The sequence below is a fragment of the Tupaia chinensis genome, unplaced genomic scaffold (genome assembly GCF_000334495.1).
Source record: "Tupaia chinensis unplaced genomic scaffold, TupChi_1.0 Scaffold144247_1, whole genome shotgun sequence".
Classification (NCBI taxonomy): Eukaryota; Metazoa; Chordata; class Mammalia; order Scandentia; family Tupaiidae; genus Tupaia; species Tupaia belangeri.
The window spans coordinates 1499042-1514641 of NW_006204105.1; the positions used below are offsets into that span (position 1 = coordinate 1499042).

Sequence of the window (15600 nt, forward strand, 5' to 3'; positions counted from 1 at the left end):
TTTATTTATTTCAATTTGACCAGAGAGGAACAGAGTGAGAGAGAACGAGAGAGATAGAACGTGAGAAAGCAAGCCGCCAGGTTCAACCATGTGGGAGTCATGTGCCCTTAACCACCATACCACCTGCTGGCTCTCAGGAGCTGGGTCACTTGCCTGTTACCACGGAACAGATACAATTTCAGGGTTATGAGGAAATTTGGCTTTATTATTAGATGCAAAGCAAGGAGAGCTGGCAGCCAATGCTGAAAAAAAACTCCAGTCTCAAAGAAGGCCTGTGGGGATGTATTTTTAAAGACAGAATTAAGAGTTCAAGAGCAAAGACCCCCTGATCCGCTCTTGATTGGTTCAAGAGGGCATGATCATTGCATGGGCATTCTTGATTGGTGGGGACTTAGATAATCATTTCTATCTTTGGAGGGAACAGTTGTCAAGATTTTTCATACCACCTGATCTAAGGTCTACGTGTTTTCCATCAGAAATGAAAAATATCTTAAGACTGAGTTAAAATCTTATCTTGTCCTTTAAATCCAGATTTGGAAAACTTCTGACCAAAATTGCTTAACTTGCTGTTATCTCAGCTGTTCCCTTATGACTCGTGTCAGTAATCATTTACTACTCATTTTAGGTAGCTCCTGTTAATTTCAATTCTCTTCTTACAATAAAGGAAAAATCCAGGGCCTGACCCTTTCAGAGGATCCCTGATTGGTTTCACAGTCAATCTGAGCTTGTTTTGTGCATGGGGTACAAAAAACTGTTGATTTTCTCTATTGTATGCTCATTTTTAAATTTTATTGTATAGTTTAGATATTGGTTTACTCATTTCCAATAAAAGCATTGAAAGCTGTGATTTTGGTTTGTATATCCCTGGTGTCTAATGACACAGAACATCTTTTTATGTCCATATTGGCCATTTCTATACCTGTTTGGTGAAACGTCTGTTCGATCATTTGCCCTGTTTTGAATTGGGTTATCTTCTTATTGGTGAGTTGTAAGACTATTTTATATTTTGGATACAAGTTCTTTATCAGATATATGATTCGAAAATATTTTTTCTCAGTCTGTGGCATACATTTTCATTTATTTAATGATGTCTCCAAAGTGCAAACATTTTTAATTTTGATAATGTCTTATTCTGCAATTTTTTTCTTTTTATCATTTATGTTTTTATTTAATGCAAAGTCATAAAGATTTTCACCTATGCTTTATTCCTAAAGATGTATTGTTTTAGCCCTCACAATTATGTCTAGAAGGATATTTTTGCACGTGTATGAGTTAATAGTCTACATTCATATGGTAAACTGATTTTCACAAAGGCAAATTCAATAAGAGAAAAGGTTAGCCTTTTTAAATGAAAATAATAGTATTAAACATTAACTGAATTAATTGAAAAAAAATGTGGCAATACAAACTATAGAATATTACTTAGCTATAAAGAACAATGAGACCCTGACATTATATAAAGTGGATGAATATGAAAGATTTAATGCTAAGTGAAGCAAGCCAGACTATGAAAGACAGACATTGTATGTCCCCCACTTAATATATACTGAATATCTGCACTCTATAGCCGAAGCAGAAAGACTGGACATTTTAGTAGCAGGAAGGGCAACTGAAGATACTAGAAACAGTATTGGGGGGTGGTAACAGAAGAGGGAAGGAGGAGATCAGGGGAAAAAATAGAAACATTTAATAAAAACAAAAATGAAAAACTATTTGTTGATGATAAAGGTCAGTATTGTAAACAGAAGATTTTTTTTTTTTTTTGAGAAGTTTTTGCTATAGGACACATACACTCGCCAGAAAGACAGAGAAAGACAGAGACAGAAAGCGAGAAATCACCCCCCAGGGGAGATGGCCACACTGCAATTCCCTTCTCCTCCATTCTCCTCTCGGGATCTTGGGCGTGCATGCACGCACATACTTCCAGCGTGAGTTTAAGCCATCAGGTCCGGGACTCGAACCACAGACAACTACATGGGAGTCCAGTGACATAGCCGTTATGCTAACTGCTGATTACTAAACAGAAGATTTTGAAACAACTAGATTGTCTACATGCTCAAGACAGATCAGGATGTGCTATGACAGTGAGGCCCATCTGAGTCACCACCAACAGTGGGTGGATCTTTCAGTATGACATAGCATAGGTCAAACAATATGTTTATTAGAAAAACTCAAAGGGCAGAGGTCAGCAAAGGAATGGAGGCATGATTTCCCCAACCTCCTACCCTACATAAATAGGAGGACCTGTCCATTGTTGGACCCACAGTGTGTATTTGCATTCCAGTGTAGGGACACTAGTATCTTATTTTTTTTCCTTTTTTTTTTTTTAATTGCCAGAGGACATGGGTTATTACCAGAAAGAGAGAGAGAAAGAGGAAGAAAGTACCTCCTCCAGTGGGGCACAGTAATGCTGAAGCCTCTTCTCCATTTTTTCCTCCTGTTGGGATTTTGGGCAGGCACACACATGCGCTGTGTGTGTTTTTCAAGTTTCTGGGGCCAGAATTTTCACCTCAGTCAGATATGTGGGATCTAGCTCTCTTAACCAATGCACTGTGGGCAGCCCATTTTTTTAAATTATATTTTTATGTCATCTAAACAGAAAAGAATTGCTTTATTAATGGAGGAATATAGAGGCTGTTAGTGCCAGACTATCTGGATTTGGCATGCCAGCTGTTCACAAGAGCTGCATAGAAAAATCAACTGCCCAGCACCTAGAATCCTTGAAGGGGCCCAAGGAAAGTATAAGGTTGTTGGGAAAGGCATGATACATTTTGGCATAGAAAAACAGAGAAATATGTCGTGACTTTCCCAACAACCTTCTATTTTCTTCTTCTGAGAGGAGAAAGACACCTGTTCTTCAGCGAGCTTTCCTAGGTTCATTCCTTCATGCTAGGAAAAAGGAAATCCTTTTTTTTTTTTTTTTTTTCCTGGTCAGTCATTTTAGGACAATTATGCTCTTCATGCTATGGTCATAGGGACATAAATTTGGAAATGAGAAGCATATGATAATTTTTAAAGCCATAGAACTAGATGAAGTAACCTACAGTGGTAGAGTATTCACAAATTCAAGGAAATGTCTTGAGACTGAATCCTGAGACATACATACCAACATTTGAACATTTGAGGTTGAACGGAGCAGGAAGAGCTAGCTAAGGAGACTGCGCAGGAGAGGCAGGAGGAGTCTTAGGAGCGTACAACATTCTGGAAATCAAGAGAAGAAAGGATTTCAGGGAAAGTGCTGGTAACTGTGTTGTATACTGCAGAAGCACCAAATGCAATGAGGAAGAGAATTTTTCATTGGTTTTAGCAATATCAAGTTGATTAGTAATCTGGTAAGAGCGATTTCCACGAAGAAAGTAAAGTGAATGAAAACAAAACAAAACAAAACCTGTTCAAGAAGTTGTGTCATGAAGATTGAAGTAAAAAGGTGTTACAACTAGTGGAGTCAAGAGTTTGATGTTGTGGTATTGATGTTCATGGTATTGACTTTAAAACAGGTTACTTCCTTTATTAATGCTTAGTATGAAACACAGAGTTGATATTCAAAACCGTTGATTGTTGGGGCTTGTACAGTGATAAAATGTGAACTCCGTAAGACACTCCCACATGAGAACGTTTCATATTTGTGCCTGGTGACCACCTTAAGTATGCCCGGTACACCTGTGCTTATGATTCAAGAATTGCCAAAGCTAGGGATAAACACAATGTCGGTAGCCTGCTAGGGGTATTTGTCGGCTCTCTCTCTCTGTCTCTCTGTTTCTTGCTCATGGAAAAAATAAACAAATAAACTTTAAACATTGTTGATTGCTTGGCTAAATAAAGTATCGATGTTTCATATACCTTTTTATCACCATATGAATCAGCATAGTATCTGTTGACAGATAAGAGTCTAATAAATGTTTGTTAGATTAATGAATAAATGAACAAAAGCATGAGTGAATAATCAAGGACTTTTGATAGCAGCCTCATGAGGAACCCTAAAGCAGAGGGCCCAGCTAAGCCATGCTTGGATTCCTGACACTCAGAGACTGTGAGATAATAAATGTATGTCGTTTAAGCTGCTAGGTTTTAGGCAATTTGTTACATATTGTAAGTAGAATCTCAGACAAGGGTGGAATGCTGATCTGGTGGTGACTGCATATAAGTAGAGTCTGGCGGGAACCAGTAGTTAGCGTAATGGCTATGTTGCTGGACTCCCATGTAGTCGACCGCGGTTCGCATCCCAGACCTGGTGGCTTAAAAAAACTCACGCCAGGTGCGTGTGTGTGCGTGCCCAAGATTCCGAGAGGAGAATGGAGGAGAAGGGATTGTGGCGTGACCATCCCCCCTGGGAGGTGACTTCTTGCTTTCTGTCTCTATATCTCTCTCTGTCTGTCTGGCGAGTGCACGTGCCCTATAGCGAAAATCTCTCAAAAAAAAAAAAAAAGAAAAAAAGTAGAGTCTGGCACTCCAGAAAGGTCACTGTGGCCTCAGCTTGGTGGTACAGGTTGTAGTGTACAGACCACAGTGCTCAGGGCCAAAAGGACGACCATGGGTTTGGATCCCTGATATGGTTGACCTGGAGCACATAATCTGAAACAAATAGATTGACTTTTTAGATATGCGCATGCATGTCCAAAATCCCAGCTAGTTGGAAGGCTGAGGAAAAGAGTTCTGGCATGATGAGACCCTGTCAAAGGTGCTTCTCTCTCTCTCAGTCTGTGTGCACATCATGACTGCAAAAAATCTTTCAAAATTTTTTTGTAAAGCCACAGTCATGTATTCTCTATGGGATATCTGGAGTGAAATTCTAAGGGGCACTAAGCCAGGAGAGATCTGAGTTTGAATTTTGATTCTATTACTAATTCACAATATGGTCTTGGTATGTCATGGAACCCCTGTAGGTCTTAGATCCTTCACCTAAAATATGAAAGAATTGCTCTAGAGCTCTGGCTTTCATAGAATCCAGTAGGAAAATGAATTTAGAGTAGTTGGTCAGAGGTCTTCATAGGGGCTGCCCTTTGGAACAATTGATTGTTAAACACTAACGTCAGCTACTGGTTTGCTTCTTAACTGATGATGTCAGTCAGAATCCATGGCTTTACTTGAAAAATATTAACTGGGAACTTTTTCAAGTCAGGGTTTATGGCTTATTTATCTTTGTTTTTCCCCAAAAGCTTGACACATAGAATCATTTGCTAGAGAAACTAATAAATGAATGATTAAAAAATGAATGTTAAATGACCACATTCATACCTTTGCAGGTATCTTAATAGATACTGTTTTATGCTGCTATAATAGAATTCCATGTTTTTTGTTTTGATTTGTTTTGCTATAGGTTGTGTGTGCACACTAGAGAGAGACCCCTCAGGATGGAGGTGGGGGGAGAATAGCCACGCTACAATTCCTTCTTCAGTCTCCTCTGAGGATTTTGGGCACCTATGCACATGTGCCTGCAGTGTTTTTCTAGCCACCAAGTTTGGAATTACAACTGCACAGCTGGCCATGTGGGATGCCTTAACCACTGTGTCACTGGCAGCCCAAAGACTGGGTAATTTATAACAAATGGAAATATATTGGCTCATGGTTCTGGGGGATGGCAAGTCCAAAAGGGGGCTGAACTCTTCCTTTTATAAGGAACTCACTTCTGAGATAATGAACCTACTCTTATGATAATGGCATTGATGCATTAATGAGGAGAGAATCCTCATGACCTCAACACTTCTCATAAGGCCCCATCTCCCAAAACTGTTACATTAGGATTAAGTTTCCAGCACTCGTTTTTTTAGGGAACACATTCAAACCATAGCAATGGACAAGGTCTAACTCTCCTAGAGGACAAATATAAAGCAGACTCAACTTTCTCCCCTTTTAATAAAACTAGAGTTTTTTTACTGAACTGTTGTGGTAAATAAGGTATGTGACCAAGAGGTGCTACCTAGTGTCAGTGTGGAGTGCACAGAATTGTTGAGGAATTAGGCAGATGCACAAGATATATTGAACAGATATTATAGTTTATCACGCCCCTGCAGCAGAAGCCTTGGACATATATTTCTTTTGTTGCAACAAAGCACTCTTTTCATTACTCTAAAGCTTTTGCCCAGAATTGATTGATGGAGCCTTGGAAAGTGACAGTTTAACTTTTGTGAAAAATGTTCTTGAGGACCTAATACACCCAAGACTTTTGGTTTATCTGATCCTATTCTTTTTTTTTTTTTTTTGAGGTTTTTACTATAGGGCCCATGCGCTCGCCAGAAAGACAGAGAGAGAGAGAGAGAGAGAGAGAGAAAGAAATCACCCCCCCTGGGTGGGGGATGGCCACACCACAATCCCTTCTCCTCTGTTCTCCTCTTGGGATCTTGGGTATGAATGCACACGTGCCTGGTGTGAGTTTAAGTCACCTGGTCTGGGACTCGAACTGTGATCGACTACATGGGAGTCCAGTGACATAACCATTACGTCAACTGCTGATCCCAATCTGATCCTATTCTTTAATTACTTTTATTTTCTCTTGTCTCTGGGTTACATTTACTGAGAATGATTATGACTCAAGATCTCAGAATCATCATATTTATCTCATTCCTATGTTTTTTTTTTCTTTTAAAGTTTATTCATTTATTTTTCCATGAGAGAGAGCAGGGAGACAGAGATAAAGAGATATTCATCCCCAGCAGGTCTTCATGCTGCAATCCACCCCCAGCTTCAGCCAGCCCAGATCATAGCCACGTACCTGTGTGCCTGGCATGTACATTAGAGGCCTTGGGATGTGAAGCCAGGACATTTCCCTGTGGTGCAGCATCGCAGAGCATTGTGCTACTTTGCACACTACCTCTCCTATGGGAGTATTTTTTCGTTCCAGTTTCCTCTATTCAGCCATTAAAACTGTGTTTGTTGTGCTGTGATGAAAGGTGAGATGACAAGGAAATAGGCGGCAGGACTGGGACTCCATGACTTCGTATTCCACTTAACCCAATTCTACTGCTGCTTCTTTTATATCTACATTGTGAATGGACCCTGGAATTCTAACCTAGCCCTACGTTGACTCTAGAAGAAGGAATCAAAGACTGTAAGATCAAACTTTTTATATGACATTTGGGTTTTTGAGTGAACAAAGACTCTCTGGAACATAGCATTGATTACCCCCCTATAAGGAACACCCTGGTATCTGAAAACAAAGGAAGCTCTGGACTGTGGATAACCCAGAGACCTCAGAATTCTTAATTAGACACACAGGGAGAATGATAGAGATTGGAGCTGTGTGTCTACAAGCAAGGCACACAAAGAATTTCCGGCACCCCCTCAGAAACTGCAAAGGGGCAGGGAAGGATTCTTCCCTAGAGTCTTGAAAGAAAGAATGGCCCTGCTGACACTTTTATTTTGGACTTCTAACCTTCAGAACAGTGAAGATAGATTTCTGTTTTAGGCCAATATCAACAATGACAACAACAAAACAAACTCCAGAATAAAGAAAAAGAAAAAGAAAAAGAAAATTCACTTATATTAGGCTGATTTACTGCAGGACCTGTGCTAAGGTCTAGGAGGCACTGAGGTGAATGAGATACAGTTTTTGCCCTTAAAGAGCTAACATCCTAGTATGGAAAACAGATATGAATGTGTAACCCCCATATGAGGTATTGGGGTTGAGACAGACAGCTGGGACCATCTGCCCTGAATAGGGTGGGGGTTTGGATTGTATTTGAGAATTGGGTGCAAGGTAGGTTGATAAGTCACATTCTTGCCCTGGTCTTCATCTTCATTCTCAACTTCTCTTTCCTCCCCCCCCCACCTTTAAAAAATGCCTTAAAAGCACATTCTACATAAAGCATATATTAGGAGATGTCTTCAAAAAGTTTGTGGAAAAACAGAAATAAAGTGTAAGTTCATTTTGGTGCCAAAAAATAAAAAACTTGAAATTCAGGCATAGTTGTTTCCTAATATGCATTTTCCATGAACTTTCCGAAGACTCTAACATATTTTTCTTTAAACAGTTTTGTTGGCATATAATGTATATACCATACAATTCACACATTTAAAGTGAAGAGTTCAAGGGTTTTTAGTTATGCAGAGAGTTGTGAAGTGAGTAGCACAATATCATTTTAGAATATTTTATCACCCTACATAGAAACCTTGTACCAATTAGCAATCATTTCCCATTCCCCATCTTTACCCTAGCCCTACACAATCACTCATCTATTTTATCTCTATAAAATTGCCTATTCTAGACATTTCACATAAAGAAGGTCATACAATATTTCATCTTTTTTGACTGATTCCTTTCATGTAGGTTTTTTTCTTTTTTTCTTTTTTGCTATAGGGCATGTGTGCTCGCCAGAAAGACAGAGAGAGACAGATAGAAAGCAAAGAATCGCCTCCTAGGAGGATGGCCACACCGCAATCCCTTCTTCTCCATTCTCCTCTCAGGATCTTGGGCACGCACGCACACGCACCCGGTGAGAGTTTAACCCACCGGGTCCGGGACTCTAACCACGGTCGACTACATGGGAGTCCAGTGACATAGCCATTACGCTAACTGCTGGTCACTTACGTAGCATGTTTTTAAGGCTTACCCAGGTTGTAGCATATTTCCATACCTTGTCTCTTTTATTATAAATAGCTTAGAAAGCAGAATAAAATAAAAGAAGAAAAGTAAAAAAATCTAGAAGTAAACACTGTCAAATGTTGGTATGTTTTCTTTTCACCTTTTTGTTTTCATGACTTTGTGTGCTTATATGTATGTCTGGGTGTGTGTTTGTGTATGCACTGCATCGAGATGATGGCATGTTTGGATGTTTGATGGTATCTAGTACTTCTCGTATATTAGTCTCAAATTTTTGGGCCATTTTCTCAGTCTTCGAGGAGGATATTTCTAGGCTAGCAATTTTCTCTTCTACGTCTGAGATTCGATTTTCTGTATGATCTAGTCTGCTTTTAATACTTTCAAGGGAGATTTTTACCTCCTGTATTATAGCCTTCATCTCTAACAGTTCCATTTGATTCTTTTGTAAAGTGTGAAATTCCTCTTTTAGATCTTGCATGAATTTCCTCACCTCCTGGAACTCGACAACTTTTTTCTCCTTCCTCTTCAACAGTTCATTGTCTCTCTCCTCTTCCATCTCTGTAAGCTTTGCCATTATGAATGTTCTGAACTCTTTATCAGACATTTCCATAATTTCCATTGAACTGTGTGTGGATGAAGAGGAGTTATCCTTTTCCCTTGGAGGAGAGGTATTTTCCTGCTTTCCCATATTTCTTGTGGTCCTGCAGCGATTTCTAGTCATCTGCTTGATGGTCGGTTTCTTCCCAAACTTGGAAGTTCAATCTGAGCGTCGAGGAGCGTGCAGAAAAGGAAACAGAAAGAGAGAAACAACAGCAACAGCAGCCAAAAACAAACAAGAAACAGAAAAAGAGGAGAAAAAAACGAAGAGAAAAACTTTTCAATAAAACTAAAAAAATTAATATTTAAAAAAATTTCAGTAGAACCCAAAAAATTAGAAATTCTAAAAAGCAAAAAATTTTAAAAAAAGAGAGAAGACAGAGACAGAGGTAGAGAGAGACAAAGACAGGTACAGAAACAGGAGGCCTGAAAGGAGTCTTCCTACCATGAGAGTTTTGTGTGCTGGAGGCCTAATTATCAGTGGGAAATCTTCAATTCTGTTTCCCCAAACATGGCTAGATCACAGGAGCCATGAAGCTGTGTTGGAAAAATCTTTCTTAAAAAAAAAAAAAAAGGAAGAATATAGGAACTGCCAAACCGACAGTTGTCTGTACCATTTTGCATTCTCACCAGCAGTGAATGATACTCTACATCCTTGCTAGTATTTGGTATTGTCAACGTTTTGGGTTTTTGCTATTCTAATAGGTGTGCAGTATCCCACTGCCATTCACTTTGCATTGGTGATAAGCATCTCTCATATGTTTACTTGCCATTTATATATCTTCTTTGGTTTAATACCGTATGCCATAATGATTTGTTTTAGCCTTACCCCAACTTCAAACCAATTTGGAATGCCTCAACTAAGTCCAGCTGGTGATTTCAGGGTTGAAGCCATGATCTGGCCATTATGCCTACTTTGAAGTCTATGAAGTAAGTACAGTTGGTATAGGAAAACTTGGGGGATATTTTTTAATGAGAGATTTTTTGCTATGGGCCCATGCATTCATTGGAGGGACAGAGAGAGACTGAGAGACAGAAAGCAAGAAATCACCCCCCAAGAGGATAACCATGCTGTAATCCCTTCTCCTCCATTCTCCTCTTGGGTACATATGTACATGTGACGAGCAGGACTCGAATTGCGGTTGATTACATGGGAGTCCGGCAGTGTAACCGTTAGGTTATCTGCTGGTCCTAACCTGGGGGGTTTTTACAGCATTGAGATTGTGGTGAGTGGTTGGCAGAATGGAGGCTGAATGTTCTCTTACTAAATTCCTCTGTGTTTCAGCCTTATTGTCAATACAGTTTGTTCATTCTTTTCGATCACAAAGATATTCTTATTTTATTTCTGATGCAAGGGGAGTAATGAGACCAAAGTTAAGGAGATACTATAATGGAAGGAAGTGGAGACTGTGGTGTCTGAGACATGGTTCTATGATCTAGAAGTGAATACCAGCGGCTGAAGTTCTAGAAAGAGCACTGCTGTTGTGTGGACACAATGTAACGTGTTGACCCCTTGTAACGGGGATCAAGAGGGTAAAAAGTTGATCCAATTATGGTATCGAGTGCTGGGGCCTTTGGGAAAAGCATGAAAGTCAATGAGAGTGAGGTCCCTAGGATCAAATTCTGGTGGGTTTATAAGGAGAGAATGAGACCAAAACAGAGAAAGACTCATGAATGGCTGCTCTGTTCTGTTCCCACCCTCATGTGTGACTGAAATACCTACCAGATACGGCCCCTCGGATCTTGGACCTCTACACCATGAGCTGACTAAACCTCTGTTTTTATAAATTACTCCGTTTCTGATATTTTTGTTAGCAGCAACAAAATGGATTAGATGATGTGCAAAACCCCACTGTATTTAATGCTGATTCCTGATGGGTGGTAGAGGTATGAAGGTTGGAGAACAGGCCAGAGAAGAGCAAAGACTGTCTAAGTACGGTCATGTTCTATTTAAAGTGGCTGAGTGTACTGTTCTCTAATGAGTCTGCCCATTGTCTCTGTCCATGTCTTTGGGGACCTTTGGGTAACAGAGGAATTCTCAAACTTTAATCTCTACAGTTAGTTTAGTTTTTTAGTTCTCTATTCAGAAAGCCTACATCTATCTGGTAAAACTACTCAATATGTCCAAAATAAAGATATCTCCTTTCTCCTTTATTGGTATAGGACTGGGATGGTAAATTTAAATTTGTTTCTAAATTACTGAGTCTCTTATCTCAAAGTCCTCTTTTTGCTACTATTTTTGGAGGTCAGTGCCTTGGGCAGAATAGACATTAGTCAATGGATCACAAGATATTGTAACATCCTTGGGGTTATGGCAACAAATATTTTAAACTCTCTTTTGCTCCTCTGTTCATTTATGTCTCTAGCCTTGATTCTGTGAATCAAAAACAATTCCGCAAGGTCCCTCGTGGCAGTGATGAGTTAGAGTACACCAAGGTCATCCTTCTCTCTAATTGCTTCTTTCAAAAATTTTTATTTGGGGGCTAGCAGGTGGCATAGTGATTAAGGTGCTGGACTCCCATGTGACTGACTACAGTTTGAGTCCCAGACCTGGTGGCTTGAAACTCACACTAGGCGTATGCGTGTCCAAGATCCTGAGAAGAAAATGGAAGAGAAGGGATTGTAGTTTGGCCAGTCTCCCTGGGCGAGGAATAATTTTTTGCTTTCTGTCTTTCTGTCTCTCTCTGTCTCTTTGGCAAGCACATGCATCCTATAGCAAAGATCTCTTCAAAAAAAAATTTTTTTTATTTGTTAGAAGGCACACACACTCACCAGAGAGAAAGGGAGAGGGAGGACACACCCCCCCCCCATGGGGTGCAGTCACTCCACAATCCCTTCATCTCTCCACTCTGTCAGGATTTGGGGCACGTACACACACACAACTGGCATATTTTTCAGGCTGCCAGGGCCATGATTTGAACTGCACTGTCAGTGACGTGGGATCTGGCTTCCTTAACCAGTAGACCATGGGGCTGGTCCCCTAATTCCTCGATCTTGTGAAGATACACGGTCTGAATGTGTCCTACCATATTCAAACATTAAAACCTAATCGCCAACGTGACAGCAGAGTAAAGACGGCGCTCTTAGGAGGTGATTAAGTCAGAAGCGTGGAGCCTTCATGATGGGATCAGTGACTGTAAAAGGGCTTGAGGGAACTAGGTAGCCCCTTCCATCCCTTCTGCTTTGTGAGGACACAGCAACAAGACACCATCTTGGAAGCAGAGACTGGACCCTCACCAGAGTGGTTACTGAACCTGCCGGCAACTTGATCATAGACGTACCAGAACTGCAAGAAACAAATGTCCCATTGCCAGATATTCTGCTACAGTAGCACAAGTGGACCGAGAAAGAAATGTCCATCTTTCTTAAGGCATGTGTGTAGGTCATCTTCCAGGTCCATGGTCATTTAGGCCTCCCGTCCCACAGTGCAACTGTGACTGTTGTGCCGGCCACAGCTACCCTTAGGTATGGCACTTTCTGAGTAAGTCCCTCAACCTGCAACAAAAGCACTCTACTCTTGTTGCCAAGTTAACAACCTGTCCTTGGCCTCAAGCTAACAATGAGCACAGGAGCCAATTGGGATCCAAATAAACAGGTTTTAACCCTGAGATTGTGATCAATTTCCCTTTTCCTTTCACAGAGCCATTAACAATGACATCTAATTTAGCCTCCTGAGGCTCTGTTCAAAACCCACTGTTCTATAAAGTATCCACCACTCTTTAAATATTGTAACTATACTAGTTTTCCTTTCATTTGATTCGCTTGTCCTTCACTGTTCCACATCTCACATTTATTTTTCCCACTGTAAAATATTCTCTTCCCATTGTGACAGAGCGTATGATTTTTGTTGTAAAAATACTTTGTATGTATAGCTCTTTTGTCCAAAGTACAGAAACCCATTATTATTTTATAGAGATAACTATGCATATATATACACACACATATGTATATATATATATATATAACCCACTGGCCGCTTCAGTTATTTCAGAGGAGGATTTTAGATGAGAAAACAACATAAAAGGCAATGAGGCAAAGTTCTGAGGAAGATGAGGAGGATTTCATTAATTAATTAATTTGTTCATTCAGGTTCTTCCTTTACATATGGTTAAAGCAAAAGCAGTTACGTCTATCCATACTAGTACAGAGAGGAACGAACTGACATGCTTACAACACTGAAAGACTAGGATCAGGATCATCATCTCTAGTACTGTGTTCCTTTAGTTCCTCCCCATAAGAGGGCCTGAGGCACAAGGGTGGAGGTTTGAGGGTGCTGGGATGGGATGGGTGAGCCCCAGGCAAGACGGCATTCCACAGCACACCATGAGCTCGCCTTCCTCCTGTGGGCAACCTTGGCATCCAGTCATTAGCTCTTGTTCCTTACAACCGGGAGAACTGAATCAGGTCTCGACTGATCTCAGCGATGGATCGGCAACCTAAAAGAACAATGAGGTTACAAAGCCTCTTTTCTCTCAAACACCAGTAACCCACCCCATCGTGGGTATGGGATGAGCCAGTGGCACCATTTTGATCTTTATGCTTGCCCTGATAAAATGTCGAATGTACAGAGAAATAATGTAATTCTGATTGCATGGGGAATTATTTTATGTGCCTATGCTTATATTATTTTTCAATACAACTACATCAAAATGTCAGGGTAAAGATGTAAAAACACTATTTTCTAGCATTCTTACCAACTCTTCTGTGTGATAGATACCCTTGATCTTTATGTCAAGTTATGATAAGGCTTAGGGATATAGAAAATATCTGTGAGGGCTAAAGATGACTCGGGATAGTATAAGAGATAGAGTATGTTATGTATTCCGTATAGCACTGTCTTTGAAGGGAAAGTCTGTCAAAGGAAAAGACCCTTCTTAGCAGATCTTAACTACTGTGCCAAGCCTTTTGACACAGCTGTGCTTAAAGATGACATGGGCACAGGCTCATAAAATATTAGGCAGTTGAGAAAGCCGACATATTTTTCTGCTTGTCTATGCAAAAATGTGTCATCACTTTTCCAACAATTCAATAATCCCAACACAATGAGGACTGTGGCTCGGATTGGACACGGGGGTCAAAGAGAGTAACTTCAGGTAAAATGAAGCTAAAGGAGAAGAGGGAAGAAGGAGCTAGCAGGATGGAATGGGCTGGGAAGTTGTCGGCTCAAGTAGTGAGAAGGCTGGAAGAATTTAGGAACACGCTCTGTGATGATTAACTTGAACTTTTTCCCATGTCTATGATGTATGCACCTTCACCTCCCCAAATGTAACTTCAGCAAAATGTATTACTCACAGAAATATAATGAGAGGATCTTTTTCGAAAAATAGAGACAGAAAAGGGTTGAGTTTTATGCCTGGCGTACCTGGGGCATACAGCAATAAATAGCAGGGGTGGAGGGTGTAAACAGCCGTATACATTGAACTAACAGCAGAAGTAGCAGTTCCAAGCCAGAGGGGACCCTCCCCAGAACCGACAGTGACCTCGAGGCAAGCTCTGGGTTTTCAGGGGCAGACAAGAGTGTTTTGTCTAGGATGTTTCTTTCCTGTTCTCTCTTCTGGACAGCTACTGAGCTGAGAAAGGGTTAGAGGTAAAGACCGCCTCCTCTGTTCTTCAGGTCTCCTGCTTTAAGCTCCAAATCAGAAAAACATTTTGTAAACTTACCTGTAAGGGTCATGGAAGTGTGGAACTCTTTTTTTAAAATGTTCAAAACTTCTTCAACCCCATGTTCACCCTGCACCGAGACAGATTAGGGGAGGGAGAATAAGAACAAGCCATGAAAGAATAGTCTGATCATCTGCGAGGAGTAAACATTGCCGATGTAGTCCGAGCTGTGTTGGGAAGGAAGGGGGGTTTCTGTGAAATTACAACTATGTTGGGAATATGGAAAAGCAAAGAGAAGGAGCTCAGGGGCGAGAGCTATTCAAGTCTGCAGAATGCTTCCAGGCAAGCATGGCAATGCGGTGAGTGTAACCATCCTTCAGGAACCTGGGGCACCTTGGAAATGCCTAAGCGTGGAAAGCATGGAAACCACTTAGAGACTCTGTGTCTCTCCACTGTTTTTTTTTTTTTTTGTGTGTGTGTGTGTGTTTTTTCCTTTTAAAAATTTATTTTTATTGGGACTAGCAGGTGGTGTGGTGGTTAAGGCGCTGGACACTCCCACATGGCCAACCATGGTTTGAGTCCCGGACCTGGTGGCTTGCTTTCTCACTTTCCCTCTTTCTCTCAGTGTCTCTCTCTGGTCAAATTAATAAATGAATGAATAAATAAATTTTAAAAGAATTATTATTATTATATTTATACATTCAATCACTATATGTCATTTAGATCGTAAAGTGACTTTATCCAGCATGATATACACCTTAGTCCAGCCAAGTTGAGAATATTCTACACATCCTCATCAACAGATAATAAACCGTATCTGTGTCCCACAAATGTCTCACCTCTCTATTTTTTTCCCCGAAATTTCC

At 40.4% G+C, this 15600-nt stretch overlaps 1 protein-coding gene across 2 annotated transcripts in view; it reads right to left on the minus strand.

The window, feature by feature from the left end:
- Positions 1 to 13171: 13171 nt before the first annotated feature.
- The window catches only part of HAO2 (hydroxyacid oxidase 2), a 38969-nt gene continuing 36540 nt past the window's right edge, over positions 13172 to 15600 (minus strand). For both annotated transcript variants that reach the window (XM_014583312.2, XM_006166299.3), the window contains exons 7-8: positions 14795 to 14864; positions 13172 to 13569 (exon numbers count right to left, since the gene is read on the minus strand). In XM_014583312.2, coding sequence (XP_014438798.1) covers positions 13514 to 13569; positions 14795 to 14864 — 126 coding nt within the window. In that variant the 3' untranslated portion in view covers positions 13172 to 13513. The remainder of the gene's footprint in view (positions 13570 to 14794; positions 14865 to 15600) is intronic.